At 35.9% G+C, this 15,921-nt stretch overlaps 1 protein-coding gene across 4 annotated transcripts in view; it reads left to right on the top strand.

Annotated features, from left to right (window-relative positions):
- The window catches only part of ACAP2 (ArfGAP with coiled-coil, ankyrin repeat and PH domains 2), a 68,796-nt gene that overhangs the window by 42,153 nt on the left and 10,722 nt on the right, over positions 1-15,921 (top strand). Inside the window, exons 11-22 of one of the 4 annotated variants that reach the window (XM_054834912.1) lie at positions 2,936-2,956; positions 6,144-6,195; positions 7,566-7,666; positions 8,845-8,950; positions 9,368-9,576; positions 9,793-9,862; positions 11,207-11,301; positions 12,708-12,892; positions 13,235-13,339; positions 13,727-13,819; positions 15,069-15,256; positions 15,577-15,686. In XM_054834912.1, coding sequence (XP_054690887.1) covers positions 2,936-2,956; positions 6,144-6,195; positions 7,566-7,666; positions 8,845-8,950; positions 9,368-9,576; positions 9,793-9,862; positions 11,207-11,301; positions 12,708-12,892; positions 13,235-13,339; positions 13,727-13,819; positions 15,069-15,256; positions 15,577-15,686 — 1,335 coding nt within the window. The remainder of the gene's footprint in view (positions 1-2,935; positions 2,957-6,143; positions 6,196-7,565; positions 7,667-8,844; positions 8,951-9,367; positions 9,577-9,792; positions 9,863-11,206; positions 11,302-12,707; positions 12,893-13,234; positions 13,340-13,726; positions 13,820-15,068; positions 15,257-15,576; positions 15,687-15,921) is intronic. The other 3 variants (XM_054834914.1, XM_054834913.1, XM_054834915.1) reach the window with 3 other exon arrangements.

The following is a 15,921-nucleotide window of genomic DNA, read 5'->3' on the forward strand; positions in this document are numbered from 1 at the left end:
ATTCTATAGCTCTTTGAGCATCTTGGAACATCACAAGTTTATAACAAATGGGGATTGCCTTGCTTAAATCCAGATTGATGCAAGGGCCACTGGAGTCACTAAGACTGTATTAGTAAGTCATGTGCAACTAGTATAAGGGATTTTGCTTGAGACTATTTCTAGTCTGGCCCTGTGGTCTGATTATCCATCTATAATTGTAATGTACCTTCTGGGTTCGTTTCATACAAGTAGAATTCAGAGTTCTCCAAGACAAATCTGCGAGGCATCTAAGGACAGTGAAGGGAGAAAACTGATAGATATACTTCAAAAGCACTGTCCTGCTCTGAAGTAAAATGTTACTGTAAGCGCACTGAGAAAAATCTGCAGTAACAAGGCAGGGGATTGTCCTTTATTGGACTGTCAACAGGCTGAAAGGGTCCTTTTTGCAAGGTGTTTTGCAGAGTGAACTGTAGCCTCTTGATAAGTGACTGAAGACAAAACTCTGACTCCCTCTCTGGGTGGTTCTTTTGGATAGCATAAAGGCCTTGCTGTGTAGGGAGGTAACAGAAGGAGCAGGACGGGAGTGTTGGAAGGTAGCTGAGAAATACTCCTCTTCCACATGGCTTCATACCTGTTAATACTGTACATGTATTTTACCTTAAGGTGGTCAAGGAGTAGGATTCAATTAAAACTAACTTCTGTATGTTGAAACTTAAATGGACACAAAATAAATGCAGGGAAGTCATAATTAAATCACAATATGCAATGACATTCTTTCAGGTTAAGTTACATGTTCGATAATATAAATAAAACCATATTCAAACAATAAGTTATTTGAGTGCCAAGATAAACAGCTCAGTAATGAGTCAGAACTACCTACTTTTAGTATATAATTTATATTTGAGATATATATTATTTATATTATATATAATTTATAATTGACATATATAGTTTTTTCTTTGTCACATAAGTTCAATAAAGCTAAGCCTTTAATGTTTTTAATCTTAAATTCTTGATAATTTGTCTCACTGTGATAGGCTAGTTGGATGCTTCAGAATTAGAGCATAGCATTGGATATGCTATCTGTAAACACAGTTTAAAAATGGAATCAATCACGTTAATTTTGTACTTCACATGTTCACAAACTATTGCTAATTGTTGTGAAACTACTACTACTATCATACGCAAAATATGTGTAAGACCTTCTTAATGAAGACAACTATTATTAGTTTTTAATCTAGCCCAATTTTTCATGTTTTAATAAAAATAGAGAAGTATTTTTATCTTATTTTTATTTCTGACTAAATTTTGTAATTCCTTGCTATGTTGTAGGGACTGAAGTGGTCATTGCCACTTTCCGCTGCCTGTTTCCATTAATGGAATGCTTTACTCATGTAGGATTGCAGCTTCAGGGAGATAATACTGATTAAAGTTTACCATATATTAGAGGTGAGAGTGTATTTCCAGTCACTATGTAGAGTACAAGAAAAGACCGTGTCATTGCATTAAACTGCTTTGTGCATGAAAATGTACAATGAAATACCAAAAGGGGAAACATTTGGAGAATTATGTATTTTATATGAGGGAATTCAGAGCTGAAGTCAGAGACCCCCAAGACAGACAAGGTATTTTCAGTGTTCTATGCAGATAGGTAGTTTGCTGCTTCATTAGATTCCCATCTTTGGGGGAGGTGGGTGAAAATTCAAGCAGCTGAAACAAAACCAAAAGAATTTGCCTAGAAATAATATTGGAATTTCCTGATGTTCTAAACCAAGGGCAATGGCACTGATATTCCTTGCTGACTGCTGATTGCACTGTCAGTTGTAATATGCTTTTTAAATGGTAGCTTCTCTCTTTCTTCTGTTGATATCAGTTGATGTTTTGATGGTTCTAGGCCTTCTAAAGTACTCTTTTATGGCAGAATTAAAGGCATCAAAAATCATTGCAATTACCACTATTAACATATACTTGTCAGCATTAAAAACATAAGAGAAAAATAAATTGTACAATGGATTTTGTCTGGGTTTGACATACATCAGTACGATTCTAGCTAACAAATTAGGTAATTGTGATGCTTCTGCATTCATGTCTTGGTCAGTGAATCCATGGACACCATAGTGGATTATCCTGGGAAACGTCTGGTTGCTGGGGCAGAAAAAAATCAAAACCATATAATGCAGCTCTTTGAAGGGGGGCAGATTTGTTTTAAGGAATGAAAACTTGTTGTTTCCAATCCAAAGTAATTTCTTACTAGGATGATGCAGTTTCTTCTTGGGGCAGCTGGCAGCTTGTGTTTAATTGTCGGAAGACTTCAGTTATTTGGGCTTTTGCACTAAGTTTCCTGTTCTTGGGATAGTTCTGCATGACACTGGCTTGAGAAACAAATAGTGTTTGAGTAGATTTCAAAGTAAACCACAAGAGCTATTTGTAATTCAGTGTTGCTGTGTTTTGAAAGAGTTGAAGATTTTAGTCTTTTTTTTTATTGTGACTAATTATTACATAATCAGATAATACACTCTAGTGCAATAAAAATTTTATCCTGGAAAGTTTTACAGTAACAGGTATGGAGACCTATTTTTTTAATGTATGTCTGTCTGTAAATGATATATCTTATTGTACACAATTTTTCTTTAAGGCATCAGGAACTGAAATCAAGCGCATTGATTATTGTGGAGCAGTAGGTGGAAAGCTGTTTTGGTTCCTAGAAATTTAAATGAAAGAAGACCATGTCATGAAGAAAGATATGCCTGAATAGGGCATGTGTAGGAGAAAAGCCTTTGTCAAACACTAGTGTGTTCTGAATAGTTTTTAGGTTGGATGCATAAAATGTTTTCCTTAATTCTGCTGTATTTTCAGATCATGCTAATTCTTTGCTTATTTTGCTCATTTTGCATTTTTCATTCCTTTTCCTCCTTTCCCTTATGTTTTAATCCTACCCCATTTTTTCACATGACAGGAAAAAGCCAGATCACATCAGGTACCAACCAGCTTCTTTTATACCTTCCCAATGTTTCTTTGGCACGCAAAAAGCTCTTAATTAACCCTGCATTTAATTTTGATTACTTGCAATGGATGTGTAAGTGGCTCAGTCTAAGAAAATAACAGAAGGATTCTGCCTGGGATGCCAGTATACCTGATGCTCAACACCTTTAAAAGAATTAGAAAGATTGAGCTAGTTTTAGCTAAAAAGGAATTAAAGCAAAGTTTCTGCACTCAAACTTCTGAGCGTACAAGATCAGTGTTTTGACTTTTTCCAGCTGAAGTTGGTGAGATTTTTCTCATCTACTGCATTGGAAATAGACACATAACTTTTAAATGTTGTGCATTCTTAATCATTCTGTTTTATTTCTGTGCTGATGGCAACTAGTGAAGAAGATTGTTTCCTTTTGAAAATTAATCAAGCATGATTCAATTTTTATGTAAAACTCAAATTTTCTATTTATTACTACTTTCAGTTCTCAGAAATTGGAAACGGTTTTCAATGAATTTTGTATTGTTTCCTATTTAACAAATAGGTTTTTGAATTGTGTAGGTGTAAATGATGGAAAACATTTTGTTTCTAAACCGAAACAGCTATATTCAAGCACTACCCAGTGGGACAGTGCAAATTACTTTAAGATTTTCTCCAGTATGTTTTCTCCTTCACCATGCTTCTCTCCTATTTTTGACAGAATGACGCATTCAAAGAAACTTTGATAATGCTTGGTACTTACTGCACACACGTTGCCTAGAGGTTTATGAACATGAATTCTAAGAACAGCATAGATATGGTAAACCCTACAATAGCACCTTTAGTGTTTATATGGTACCTCAGTTTCCTGGCTGCTACTGCTGTAGACCCCCAGCAGTCTCTTTCCTACAGTGATGAATAGAGTTTTATTGATGATACTTCATTAATTTGAAATAATTCATATAAGGTTTTGGCCTGAATAAAACTGCTCTGGGTGCTGTCATTAGAGAGGAAGCTGCCACTTTTATTTTTTTCAAGCATAGAATAAAGTGTATTAACTTCAATTTCTGTTGACATCTACTTCAAAAGTGTGATCTACATGTTATACTACAGTCTAAATTGTTGATCTTGTTTAATAAGTTTCTTTAAAAAAATACCAAAACCCCCACACTTTTTGGCTGGACTGGAAGGTTCTCTTAAACAGATTTAATTTCTCTACTAGGAAAAAAAGGGGCTGGAATACTTTGAAAACTTGTAGACTAGGCTTTAAAGATGACACAAATTTGGTTTACAATTTGTGTGGTCACTTGATCAGATTGGAGCTTATTTACTTTAGTAACTCATGAAATACTTAGCTGTAGAACAAATGAAGCATTGCATTAATGAAGTTAATTACGCTACCTAAGGCCAATTTTAGGGATTTGCTCCATTGCATGTTATCTTGGGGCAAGGCTGCTTGTCGTCCCCCCCCCCCTTATCACTCAGGCACTGTTTTTCATGTTTTTCTATTTGGTATTATGTTCAGAAAAAGCTCATTTAAAAGCCTGAGTTTATTTTCCTTTTCTAGTCTGCTTTTTTGTTGAGTTGTTGAGCAACCAGTATTTAAATATTAGCAATAATCTGCCTTATGCTCATGTTTGAGGCTTAGTTACTGCATCTGTTTGGTTTTTTTAAATAGATGGTAAAGGTGATGCCTTTCAAATAGCAGTGATCAAAACTGCTGCTGTTAATCAATTGGAAAAGTAGTTAATTTTTTGCATTATTCTGTTCAGTTGTCTTAACCCAAAAGATGACTGTTATTATGTTGGAAATCTGGTATTAAAAGAAGATCCTGTTGTTGCTTTTTAAATTAAATATATCTGCACAACATTTGAAAAGATTAACTCTTAAAAGGTAGAATCTCATCTGTCTACTAAGTACTAACTTTTCTAACAAATACTAGATTTTCTGATTTGCATCTAACTTTTTTGTGTATCTTAATTTTTCTTAATCTTTGTGTGCTTCTTTTCATGAATGGCTTATGGTGGTTGAATAAATACATGGAGCCCTCTTGTTAGTGATTGTAGTAAACTGTAGCTTGAAGTTCAACAGCCTGTGGAGAATAATAAGATATGTTGCAATACAAAATTTGGTATACTGTTACCATTCAAACTAATTGGCAGTGCAGAAAAAAGTGATGTATGGTCTAAGTGGGGCATTTGAGATAATTGAGGAATTATTCTGTGATAAACACAGGTTCGTGTAAGCCTGAATGAAACAAAAAAGTGTAAATTTCACTGCAGGACTGAATTGTTATATATTCCCTTCATTTTTGTCAGTTCAAAACCAGTGATGATTAGTTAGCTTTTATTTGTGCATCCCCAGAAGAGCTAGAAAGAGATGGTTATATTTGCTGTTTTTTAATATTTATTGGTCTGATAAAACACAGTAGTTAGATCTGAGGCACTCGTAATTTTTTCCAAAACATGAATCACGTTTCTTTTCCCTATGAATTGTACCCTATCTGAACTGTGAGTTTGACAAGGAAAGATACAGTTCGGAGGAGTTTAAGTGTTACGTTATCTTTCAGATTTTATAGGATGCCTTCATTAAATCTTTTATTTGATATTTTCCTACAAAGCTGAGGCTTAAGTTAGGATCCTACTTAAAAGGTTTTCCTAGATTTTGCTTTGGTTTTGTATGCAATCTTATTATTTCAGCATCTAAAATTTAAGAAATGCCAAATATATAGACACATTAAACCTATACGGGATAGCAACACTTGTAGTATTTTAGTGCCTTAGTAAGTTATTTCTTAGTTCTACTCTCAAAAATATTTCAGGAGTAGTTTATATAGTTTAAGTATTTTTGTTATTCAGACTATCTCAATTTATGTTATCAAACAACTATGTAAAATTGTAACTTGCTGCTAAAATACAGAAGTAAATGTTCTTTGAAATGAAAATGTTTTGTGTGATAGCTTAACTAATGTTGTCATAACATTAATGTGTTTGTTTAGGACTTAAATTATTTGAACCTCGCTTTCTTTTCTGTTTTGTCTCTGCTTTCCCTTCGTTCATTATTCTCACAAAATACTTGCCAAAACTGACTGCAGCATTACTTTTATGAATTACTTTTATGCAGTCTCTCTGTAGACTGTACGTTAGCACATTTCGGTCAAATTAGCACTGTAAAGTCAGTTATGTATTCTCTGGATGTCTCTTTATTTGAATAGGCGCTGGTTCTCAATACAAAATAACCAACTTGTGTACCAGAAGAAATTTAAGGTAGGTATCAACAACTGGCAGGGGATAGTTTGGGGTGTGGGTGATGGTTTTCCTGATTGATCAGGGGAAGAAGAAACAGTGCTGACATCAGCATCCTGTGTGGTCTTGAACAACCTACTGCACTTTCTAAACTGGTTTCTCCCTTTGTAAAATGAGGCCAATAGCTACACTTACAGATTCTGCAATTCCTGCACAGTGACTTGTAACACAACTTTATTTGCTGTGGGTTTTGTTACCTTGTTGCAGAGAAAGTTTAGGAAGAGCCTTGAAAGTTGTTGGTCCCAAAAGGCTTGTACACACTTGCTGGCAGCAAAATATTCCATGCTCTTCTTTGAGCTGTTGTGTTTAACTCTTTCAGGACTTGCTCCCTCCAGTTACTTACTGAGTTCACATACCCAATTTAGCACTTGGGGAGAGGGGAAAAAATGGCATGAAAGCATTTGTTATGAAACATTCAGGGATGCTATGTAAATGTATTTAATACTGAAAATGTCAGGTGGTTCAGCAGTCGATATCTGTCTTTCTGGTGGGAGAGTACAGTTATACATTACAGCAGCAAGTGCAGCTCTGCCCCAAGCTGTAGAAGCCAGCCTTTTCAGTCAACATTTGGGCACGTGCTCCTTTGTTTCCTGTTCTAGAATCTGCTTTTGCACCACATAGCTGTAACTGCTCTTCATGTTGGGAAAAAACTGTATGGAGATGGGGAGGTGGGGGGGGGAAGACCTTATGAAAATTCATTTCAATGTTAAGAGACCATGTTCAGAGGCTCGTCCTTGTTATCTGATGCTATCAAATCCAGGGTCTTAATTTTTGTGATTGGAAAAGAAACAAACAGTTAAGTTTGAGCACATTTGAGCTGGGCATTTTGTGTTCATGAATTTGAATTATGTTTTTGTTTTTTAAAATGCACTTTTAAAATGCTGTTAGCTTAGAACAGAACTCTAATGAATTTAATCAAGTTTTCAAAACCACTGCATCCAGCTTCTAGTTTTTGTACTTGGCACTTATAATACTTATGATTTAGGTATAATCTTTCTGATTTATTTGGGAGTTAATTGCATCTTTTAGTATCTTTGAACTCCTTTGAGTACTATTGTTTAAATTTAACATGTTGATTATTTAGTAGATTGGATTGCAGGTAAAAAGGAGTTCTCAAAAGTTTTTATTAAATTTTCATTAAATATAACTTAACATTAAATTTTATCTGAGTATTTCCTGCTAAGTATCTCTGAATCCACCTATTTAAATTTTTTTTGAGTAAAAAATTTGTGTAAACAGGCAAATAGAATTAAATGATAAATAATTTGGGACTAGTAGCAACTTTAATGTATCTCCTCAATGTGACTTTTTTGTTAATTTTTGTCTCTTAGGATAATCCCACAGTAGTTGTTGAAGACTTGCGGCTTTGCACGGTTAAACACTGTGAAGACATAGAAAGACGTTTCTGTTTTGAGGTGGTTTCTCCAACAAAGTAAGAAGTGATGGAGCATGTTTATTTAAAAATAATAAAAAAAAATCATTACATTCAGTTGTCTTGAAATGCAAGATTAACATTTCTCTTGGGATGGATCAAAACAGGAAAAGTATCTGAACAATTCTGTTCTCTGAAATTTTGCCAAAGAGTAAGTGATGCTGTGAGAAGTGTTCCTAGTGTTTAGTTTACTTTTGGCATTAAAATAAACATGCATTCTTGTGCTTTATGCATAAATGCCTTGTGGTTGTGGAGCTGTTGTGACTTAGTACTAGCAGATACTCTCAAGCTGCTTAGTAATGTAGAAAATAGATCTCAGTTTCTCCAAATTTCTTGTTGGTGTAGTGAGAGATAAACACATTAAGTTGGTGTCTCAGTAGTGTTAAATTACACTTGAGAATTCACTAAATGAAACTACCAAATAAAAAAGTTTTTGAGCTCTAGCAGTGCAGTGTATTTGGAGAAGTATGGCAGTCCTGCCGCAGCAAGGGCAGGACACAGGTTTCTATTTAATGATTTTGAGATGTGACGGTGTTTAAGTTTTTGATATAAGGTCAACCTGCTTTTAGGTTTGGATGTTATCTACATTCTCCACTCCTACTTATGTTTCTCTTTTTAATAGATTGCTGCCCTCAGTTGTGGTTTGCTTTAATAGGCATTTGCTCCTGCTTGCCTATACTTTTTCAACCCATAAGTGTCGAAACAGTTTTATACTTCCATGACCTGTTTCATTTGACTGTTGGTGTGAAAAGTAGTTCATTGTCAGAGAGCTTTAAAGTAATTTTCTCTTGATCTCAGTGAATGAAACTGCATTTTCAAGGACTATTACCTGTATCTTATGTAATTAGTCATGGAGGTAAATTATATGTAAGGATATAAAAATGAAAAACTTGGAATAAGAAAAGAAAGGGAATAGGAAGCTAAGCCCTTCTCTGGGTTATTTGAAGAGGCATACCTGTGTTTTAGCATTACCTGCAAAGAGTTTTGAAACAAGGAGTTTGCAATTCATAAAGGGTCAACTGCTTTGTTGTCTCAAAATAAACGGGTTTATTAGATGATGCCTACTAAACAATATACTTGTGATGATAGCAAGAAACTTTCTCAACAGTCTTTGTTTTATTGAACAATGTCTTGCTTGGTAAGTCTCTCAATCTGAGCACACATGTGATTTGTAACAGAAGCTGCATGCTTCAGGCTGACTCGGAAAAGCTGCGGCAAGCATGGATTAAGGCTGTTCAGACCAGTATTGCTACAGCATATAGAGAGAAAGGGGATGAATCTGAGGTGAGTTTAAAAAACAACCAAACTACAACCCCCCCCTTTAGATCCTGAAAACTGAAAATAGAGGAAAAACTCTTTTTGAAAGGGAGGAAAAAAAATCCATTGTTTGTCTTCCAGTGGAAATGCAATGAAACTTTGAGGGCTGTAATTTATATGTAATGTGTCTTTCACTCCATCTTACTAATGTTACTTTGGCCTATATTTTTTTATGAGATTTTTCTGTAGTGTAATTAAAATTCATAGGATACTCCTATATTCAGTTCTGTATTTCTTCTAAAAAGCTAAAGATTTTTTCAGTTCTATGGCTGTCCATGGCCTTAAATGCAAAAGTTAATTTTCTAGGATTCTAGTGCATGGTCATTATTTGTAGGACTTTTATTTCTTTAATTTAGTGTATGTGTCTCTTTCTTTCTTTCTTAGAAACAGGAAAAGAAATCATCCCCTTCTACTGGAAGCCTAGAATCTGGCAGTGAGACAAAAGAGAAGTTGTTAAAGGGAGAAAGTGCTCTACAGCGGGTTCAGTGTATTCCTGGTAATGCTGCCTGCTGTGATTGTGGTTTGGCAGATCCTCGCTGGGCCAGTATCAACCTAGGAATCACGCTGTGCATTGAGTGCTCTGGGATACACAGGTTGGGGAACTCTTCAGAATGGTATTTCATTTGTGCATTGACTTAATTAGGAAGGGTGGTGTTTGCTGCTTCAAAAGTATATTGAAGCAAGATTAGATTCCCCTGTTTGTAAACAGAATTAAGGTGACTGCTTTATTTGCATAAATTAATAGTAAAGCTGTCTGAGGCAAGACATAGCATGTAGTTACAAGTTAATATTTTTTTCATGCTGTTCAGGAGCTTGGGAGTCCACTTTTCAAAAGTAAGATCTTTAACGCTGGATTCATGGGAACCTGAACTTCTAAAGGTATGATAGTATGTTTGAAATAAGTTTCTGTTTGGTACTTAGATTGTTGTTCTAAAGCCTCTGCATCAGAAAGTTCAATGCAGGAAACACTTGCATTTGTATCCAGTGCATGTCTTGCACTTTTGAGCAGAAAATTCTTATAGTTGTGTATTGTTTTTTTTTAATTCACACTTTCTTCTAATACATGCAGTAGCAGTAGTCATTCTTGTTACAAACTTACGAGCCAGAACAACTCATGACACCTTCAGGTTCGCAAATGCACTTTGAGTAGTAAGATTCATCAGATACTTTCAGCATATAAAAAGAGAAATTTGTTTACAGACCAATAATATAGTAGGCTGAAAAATTTTGGAAGTGCTATGTTAGCCTAAAGCATGATCATACTTGAAAATTCAAATGTCAGCTCTTAGAGTGAGATCTGGATTTCGTACTCCTGCTGGCTTATAGGAGAACACTTGTGCAACTGCTCTTGTGTGTTATTTGTGTGCCAGAATCCTAGCTTGAAACATGGTTATGAAAATAATGTGACATTGAAATACTGAAATAGGAACTCATTCATGGATGCATTTGTGCAACTGGGTAATTGATGCAAAGCATTTATTTCTAGTTGAGATATTCTGGTACGTAGGTATTGCTTCTCTATTCTGAACAAACAAAAGACAGTGTGAGTAGGAGTGTTTCTCTTGTGGTTTGACCTTAAATAATTTTAGTATCAATTTGTTCATGCTGCGGAAACAAACAAAAACCCCAAAAAACTACACCCCTTGTCCTGTTCATGTAAATTCCAGAGCTGAATATTCTACCTGATATTAGAAGCAAAAAGTCAGTAAACTGGGCTTCATGGGCCAAATTCTCCTTGAAGTAGTATCTGCAGGCTGTTTTTTGTCTTTGATCTTTTTCTGTAGACCTAACAGATTATGGTTTAGCAAAAATGCCTGTTGGACAAGATGGAATAGAATTGATTGAATTGTCTCTTGCCGATGGGATAAGAATAGCCACTGACAGAGCTGGTGGCAAAGAGTTAATTAACCTTTATTAATGAGGCCTGAGTGTCATTCTGCACAGAAAAGATTCTTGAATGACAGATTTATCATTTTTGCAGTTCTTTTTCAGAAGGGAATGGCACTTTAAAAGAGTGACTATATCTTTTGCTATCTTACTCAGTTTGGTCTCTATTCACTGATTGTTTCATTATCATGATATAAACCCATGCTTATTTCTGTAAGTGTACTTTTACCAGTGTAAATACTGTTGTAAAAATAAGCTGAGTGAGGTTAAAAACAACTGAATAGGTAGATAAAGCCTTTTGCAACTGTATTTGAATTTATTTATTTTGCTTCATAGCTTATGTGTGAATTGGGAAACAATATTATAAATAGAATTTATGAAGCGAAGTTGGAAAAAGTGGGAGTAAAGAAGCCAGAACCTGGAAGCCAAAGGTAGTAATTTATTAGCAGTGCCTCTTACTTCCTTTTTGTGTTGCTTCCTTCAGCCTCCAGCTTTAAAAGATGCTGCCAGTTAACTGTGTAACACTCCTTTGATTTATTCTGTTTCCCTTTATCACCAGTATGTGTTGGTCTCCCCCTTTTCTTACTCTCTGTTGTTATTGGGTATTCCTTCTGTTGGTCCCTTTTGGCTTCTCTTGTTCATTTGTTCTTTTTCTGATCTCACTCCCTCCTTTTGCTGACAACTCTATAGCATCCTGTTCTGTCTCATCAACACGAGCATGTTGATTTTGTTTCCTGTCTGCTTTGAATCATCTCAGCCAGCTATACTTGGTCTGTGAGTGCTCCTGGAAGGAGCCTGTGGTGGTGCCTTTTGTTTACAGTGACTTTGTTCTTGAGTTTGACTTTCATTCCCTGATCCCCAGAACGTTCTCTTCTTTCTGCCTACTGCTCATTGTACGTGAGCTCTGCTGCTTTACAGCAACCTTCTAATGATTGTACTACTGTCTTCCACTTCTCTGATGCTAATTTGTGTTTGAAGGTAGTTCCCTAATGTTTTGTTCTGCTGTATAAGATGTCTTTTAAAACTTTTTTTACCAGCTTCTCAGTTCTGTGCTGCTTGCCATCAGGCAGTCTTATGGTATAGAAAACAGCATTTTATAAAGCGTTGCCAATTTGGAGACAGTGATAATAATGTAAATAATGTAGGAGATTTGCTAGATATTCATTCTAGTGGTAACTGCTTTTCAGCAGTGTCAATAGTAATACTTTTATAACCCCTTTCATCAGTTTGTCACAATTGGTGTGTGCGTCTTAAGATGATAACCTCAAGTTACAAGAAAAAATATTTCACTGTGCGTTATGGAACGCTGTAGCTGTGCCTACCTGAGGCTTATTCTTGTTATGGTTCTCTCGTGCAATCTTGATGTTCCTTTAACAAATGTTGCAATTTATATTTACCTAAGAAACTAAATATATTCTATATTAATTGGTTATTAACAATGTAAAACATGTATAAAGAATTAATTCCAAGAAGTGATAGTTGGATTAGAAGATTGTGTATTAGGTCCCTTCCAACTGAAATAGTCTGTTCTAAGTAACATAGAGTAGCTAATGCTTATTTCTTCCACATACTACTTTCTAAAGTCTCTGCCTGAAAGAAAATATACGTATATGAACTTAACAAAATTACTTTCTTTTGAGCCTTATGCAAAACTCAAGAATCCAGAATGAGTTAGCCAGTGTGCTCTTTATCTTTCTGAAAATGTATCATAAGCGTGTCTCGTGCAATGCCAAACTACAGTTTTGGTTTCTGGCTTTAGTATGAAATGGATGTTCTTTTAATACATGAAGATATGAAAATATTAGCTTACTAACTCCAGGGATTTTGTATCTGACAGGCAGGAAAAGGAGGCATACATCAGAGCTAAATACGTGGAAAGAAAGTTTGTAGAGAAGCAGCCTGCATCAGTATCTCTCCTTGAATCTGGAGCAAAAGTTTTGTCTCAAAGTCAGGAAGAGAAAAGGGACAGTGGCCCTGAAAAATGCCTTTTGGCAGGGGAACAAGGTGCAGCATCCCAAAAAGGTATTTATACACTTCTCTCCTTGACTGTATTTCACATGTTCTTTTTAAAGTAACATGGATTTGTATTAATTGATTTCCTGCCTCATGCAGAGAAATCAGAATCTGTCTTCAAATGGGTCATAGCCTAATTCAGAAGTATAGGGGGGAAAAGACTTGTTTGGAGATGTGCATTTTTAGATGGGGAATAACGTGTATGGAGTGGGGATGCTTATCATTCAGCAACATATTAACCACCTTCTTTCCTCCGTATTTTCATCCTTCTTAATTTTTCCAATAACGTTCTTTCCTGCCCTATCCCTTCCTTACTGCCTGCTTTGTGCTTTGCTAACTTGCATGTCCCAGTGGTTGCTGTAAGTAGCGACGAGGCGAGGCGGGAGTCTCTGTTCTGTCCTGATGAACTAGATTCACTCTTCTCCTACTTTGATACCTCTTCAAAACTACGTAGTAGTAAGTACTACAGCTATGGCGTGTTCAGTATTTGCAGTAGTGATCCATTGTGTGTTGTGGCCATCTCCCTGCCTTTAATCCATTGTCTTCAGGCTACTGCATCACTTAGTGTTTTCATGAAATAATTTAAGCTTTTTTACTTATCCTGATCTTTTCCTTTCTAATAATCTTTGACACATTATTATTGTAAGTGTTATGGTTGCAATATGTGACTTCATATTTTTCTGTGGATATGTTAAGAATATTGAATAATAGCTAGTCATTTAAAAAAAAAAACAAACCACCGTATTCAGGACCAAGTATAAGAGCTTGCTTTATTATCATGGTATCTGTGAAGAGCAGGTAACTTACGGTCAGCATAGTAATTACAGTTTCTCCCCAAAACAGTACGAAGCGGTGACAGTGGGATCCAGCAGAGTGCTGATGACAGCAGAGAAGGCCTTGCCTCTACTATATCAGTTAACAGTTTGTATGAACCAGGTGCGTTAGACTTTGCACTTCAAGATGAAAATTTAATCGCTACTTCTTGGTAGCATGCTCTTCTCAGAGAGATTAGTACTTGTTGATACAATTCATGTCTCTTCTGTCCTGGTGGGCTGAAATATTTTTAACAAGGGTAGTAATTGCTTGAGTGACCTTTCTGTCCTCCAGGCTTGTTAGCAAGAATGACACTGAATCCTTCTAAATGAGTTCAGAGAATTATGGTTTTTTCCAGTCAGATGATACTGAATCAGAACTTTGATTTTTAGCAGAGAGTGCAATGCTACATTTTGATACAGACAAGTCTCCATGGAAATGCATAATCTTCTTATAAATAGTTAAATCCTTGGAGATAGAATTCCTGTAAAGTCACAGATAATAGGCTTTTATGTGTTATTTGAGCATTCTTGCTCAATTTTTGTTTTCCACTTACTGGAATTGCCATGTCTTTAAACATTACCCCCTCCTTACTCAAAGTTTTATAAATTTATTGATGAAATTATTTGCTATCTAATATAGCATCCTGAGCTGACAGATGTATTGAGTATGGCTTGTCAAAATACCCAAAACATTTATTTATAAAGCAAACTTATTTTTCTGCATCAAAACACTCTCCTGAGGTATGTTTTACATGCAGTAGTTCACAGCTGTGGTTTGTAGGCAAGCAGCATGTGGCTTGGATCCTTTCTTTGACTGCATTGTAGAAACACGATGCTGTAACTCATAAAAGCTTAGATATAAAATGTCCTTATCTCCCAGACTTCACTCTGTATAACTCTTATTGAGATTAAAAGAAAGGTTATGCTTTAGTCCAAAAGATTATAGCCACAGTGAGTAATTGATAAATGGCAATGGTATCTTTTAATGAAGCTAAAGATATATTTATATGACTACATCTCTGCAGGAAATTAGTTTTATTCATATCTTGCTGTACAGGGTAAAACACATTTCTAACCTAAAGTAAGTTCTTAGAAATTACATAGAATAGGTAGATTGAAGGATACACGTGTCAGTGATGTGGAGAGAATGTTTTCTGGGCAGTAATAATTCTGTGCAGTGGCTATGCCTGAATGCTGGAACAAGCTAAAGGCATCTGTGACTTCTCCCAGCAGAATGGGGCAACAATGCACAGCAGTCTGCAAAACCTGAGCTACCTTATGCCAGAGAAATTACATTTTTGGTCAGAATTCCAGGAGGTACCTTATAAAAACAGGGATTACAGATAAGCTTTTCCTTCTTTCTTTTTCAGAAGGAGACAAGCAAGAGTCTTCTGTGTTCTGTGACTCCAAACAGCCTAGTCCAGGATTGCAGCTGTATCGAGCTGCCTTTGAGAAGAATCTTCCCGATATGGCAGAAGCATTGGCCCATGGAGCTGAAGTAAACTGGGTCAACGTAGAAGAAAACAAAGCAACACCGCTCATTCAGGCAGTGCGAGGGGTATGTGATGCAGAGCACCGACTGATGTGGGAGGAAGGGAAGGGGAATAATAGGGATATTTCTGTGTCACTGTTCCTTTTGAACTGCTTGCTTCTCTAATGAATGATAATGTGATGCTGCAGTTGTCTTTACAAGTTGTTTCAGAACTATTTTTTTCCCTGTTAATGCTTTGTTTGGAATTATAGAACCTAGCAGCGTTTAAATTTGATATGGAAGCAAGTCCTTTTTTCTTTTGCCACATGACTCAGTGGGATGAAGGCAGGTTTGGGTCTTACTCCAGAGATCTGGTGTTGAATTGTTTCTTTGCTTTTATTCCGCAGGGTTCGTTGGTTACTTGTGAATTCTTGCTGCAGAATGGGGCCAATGTGAACATCAGGGACATGAAAGGAAGAGGACCCCTGCACCATGCCACGGTTCTAGGACACACTGGGTAACTCACTGCTCCAGAGTTTGTAAATGACTATCCTTTACTATAGTTGTTAATGTGAAGCTTCTTCATTCCCCAAATATTCTGGCATTTTAATATATTTCAGGTAATCTAGATTTTTCTTAAACTTTTGTGGTGAGAGAAGAAATGAGATTTGGAATTAGCAGTTTCATCCGCTAGCAAAACACATATCTATAAACACATTTTGATCCATTCTGTAAAAACCTGTATTTAATAG

Source organism: Grus americana, chromosome 9 (assembly GCF_028858705.1).
Source record: "Grus americana isolate bGruAme1 chromosome 9, bGruAme1.mat, whole genome shotgun sequence".
NCBI classification, from domain to species: Eukaryota; Metazoa; Chordata; class Aves; order Gruiformes; family Gruidae; genus Grus; species Grus americana.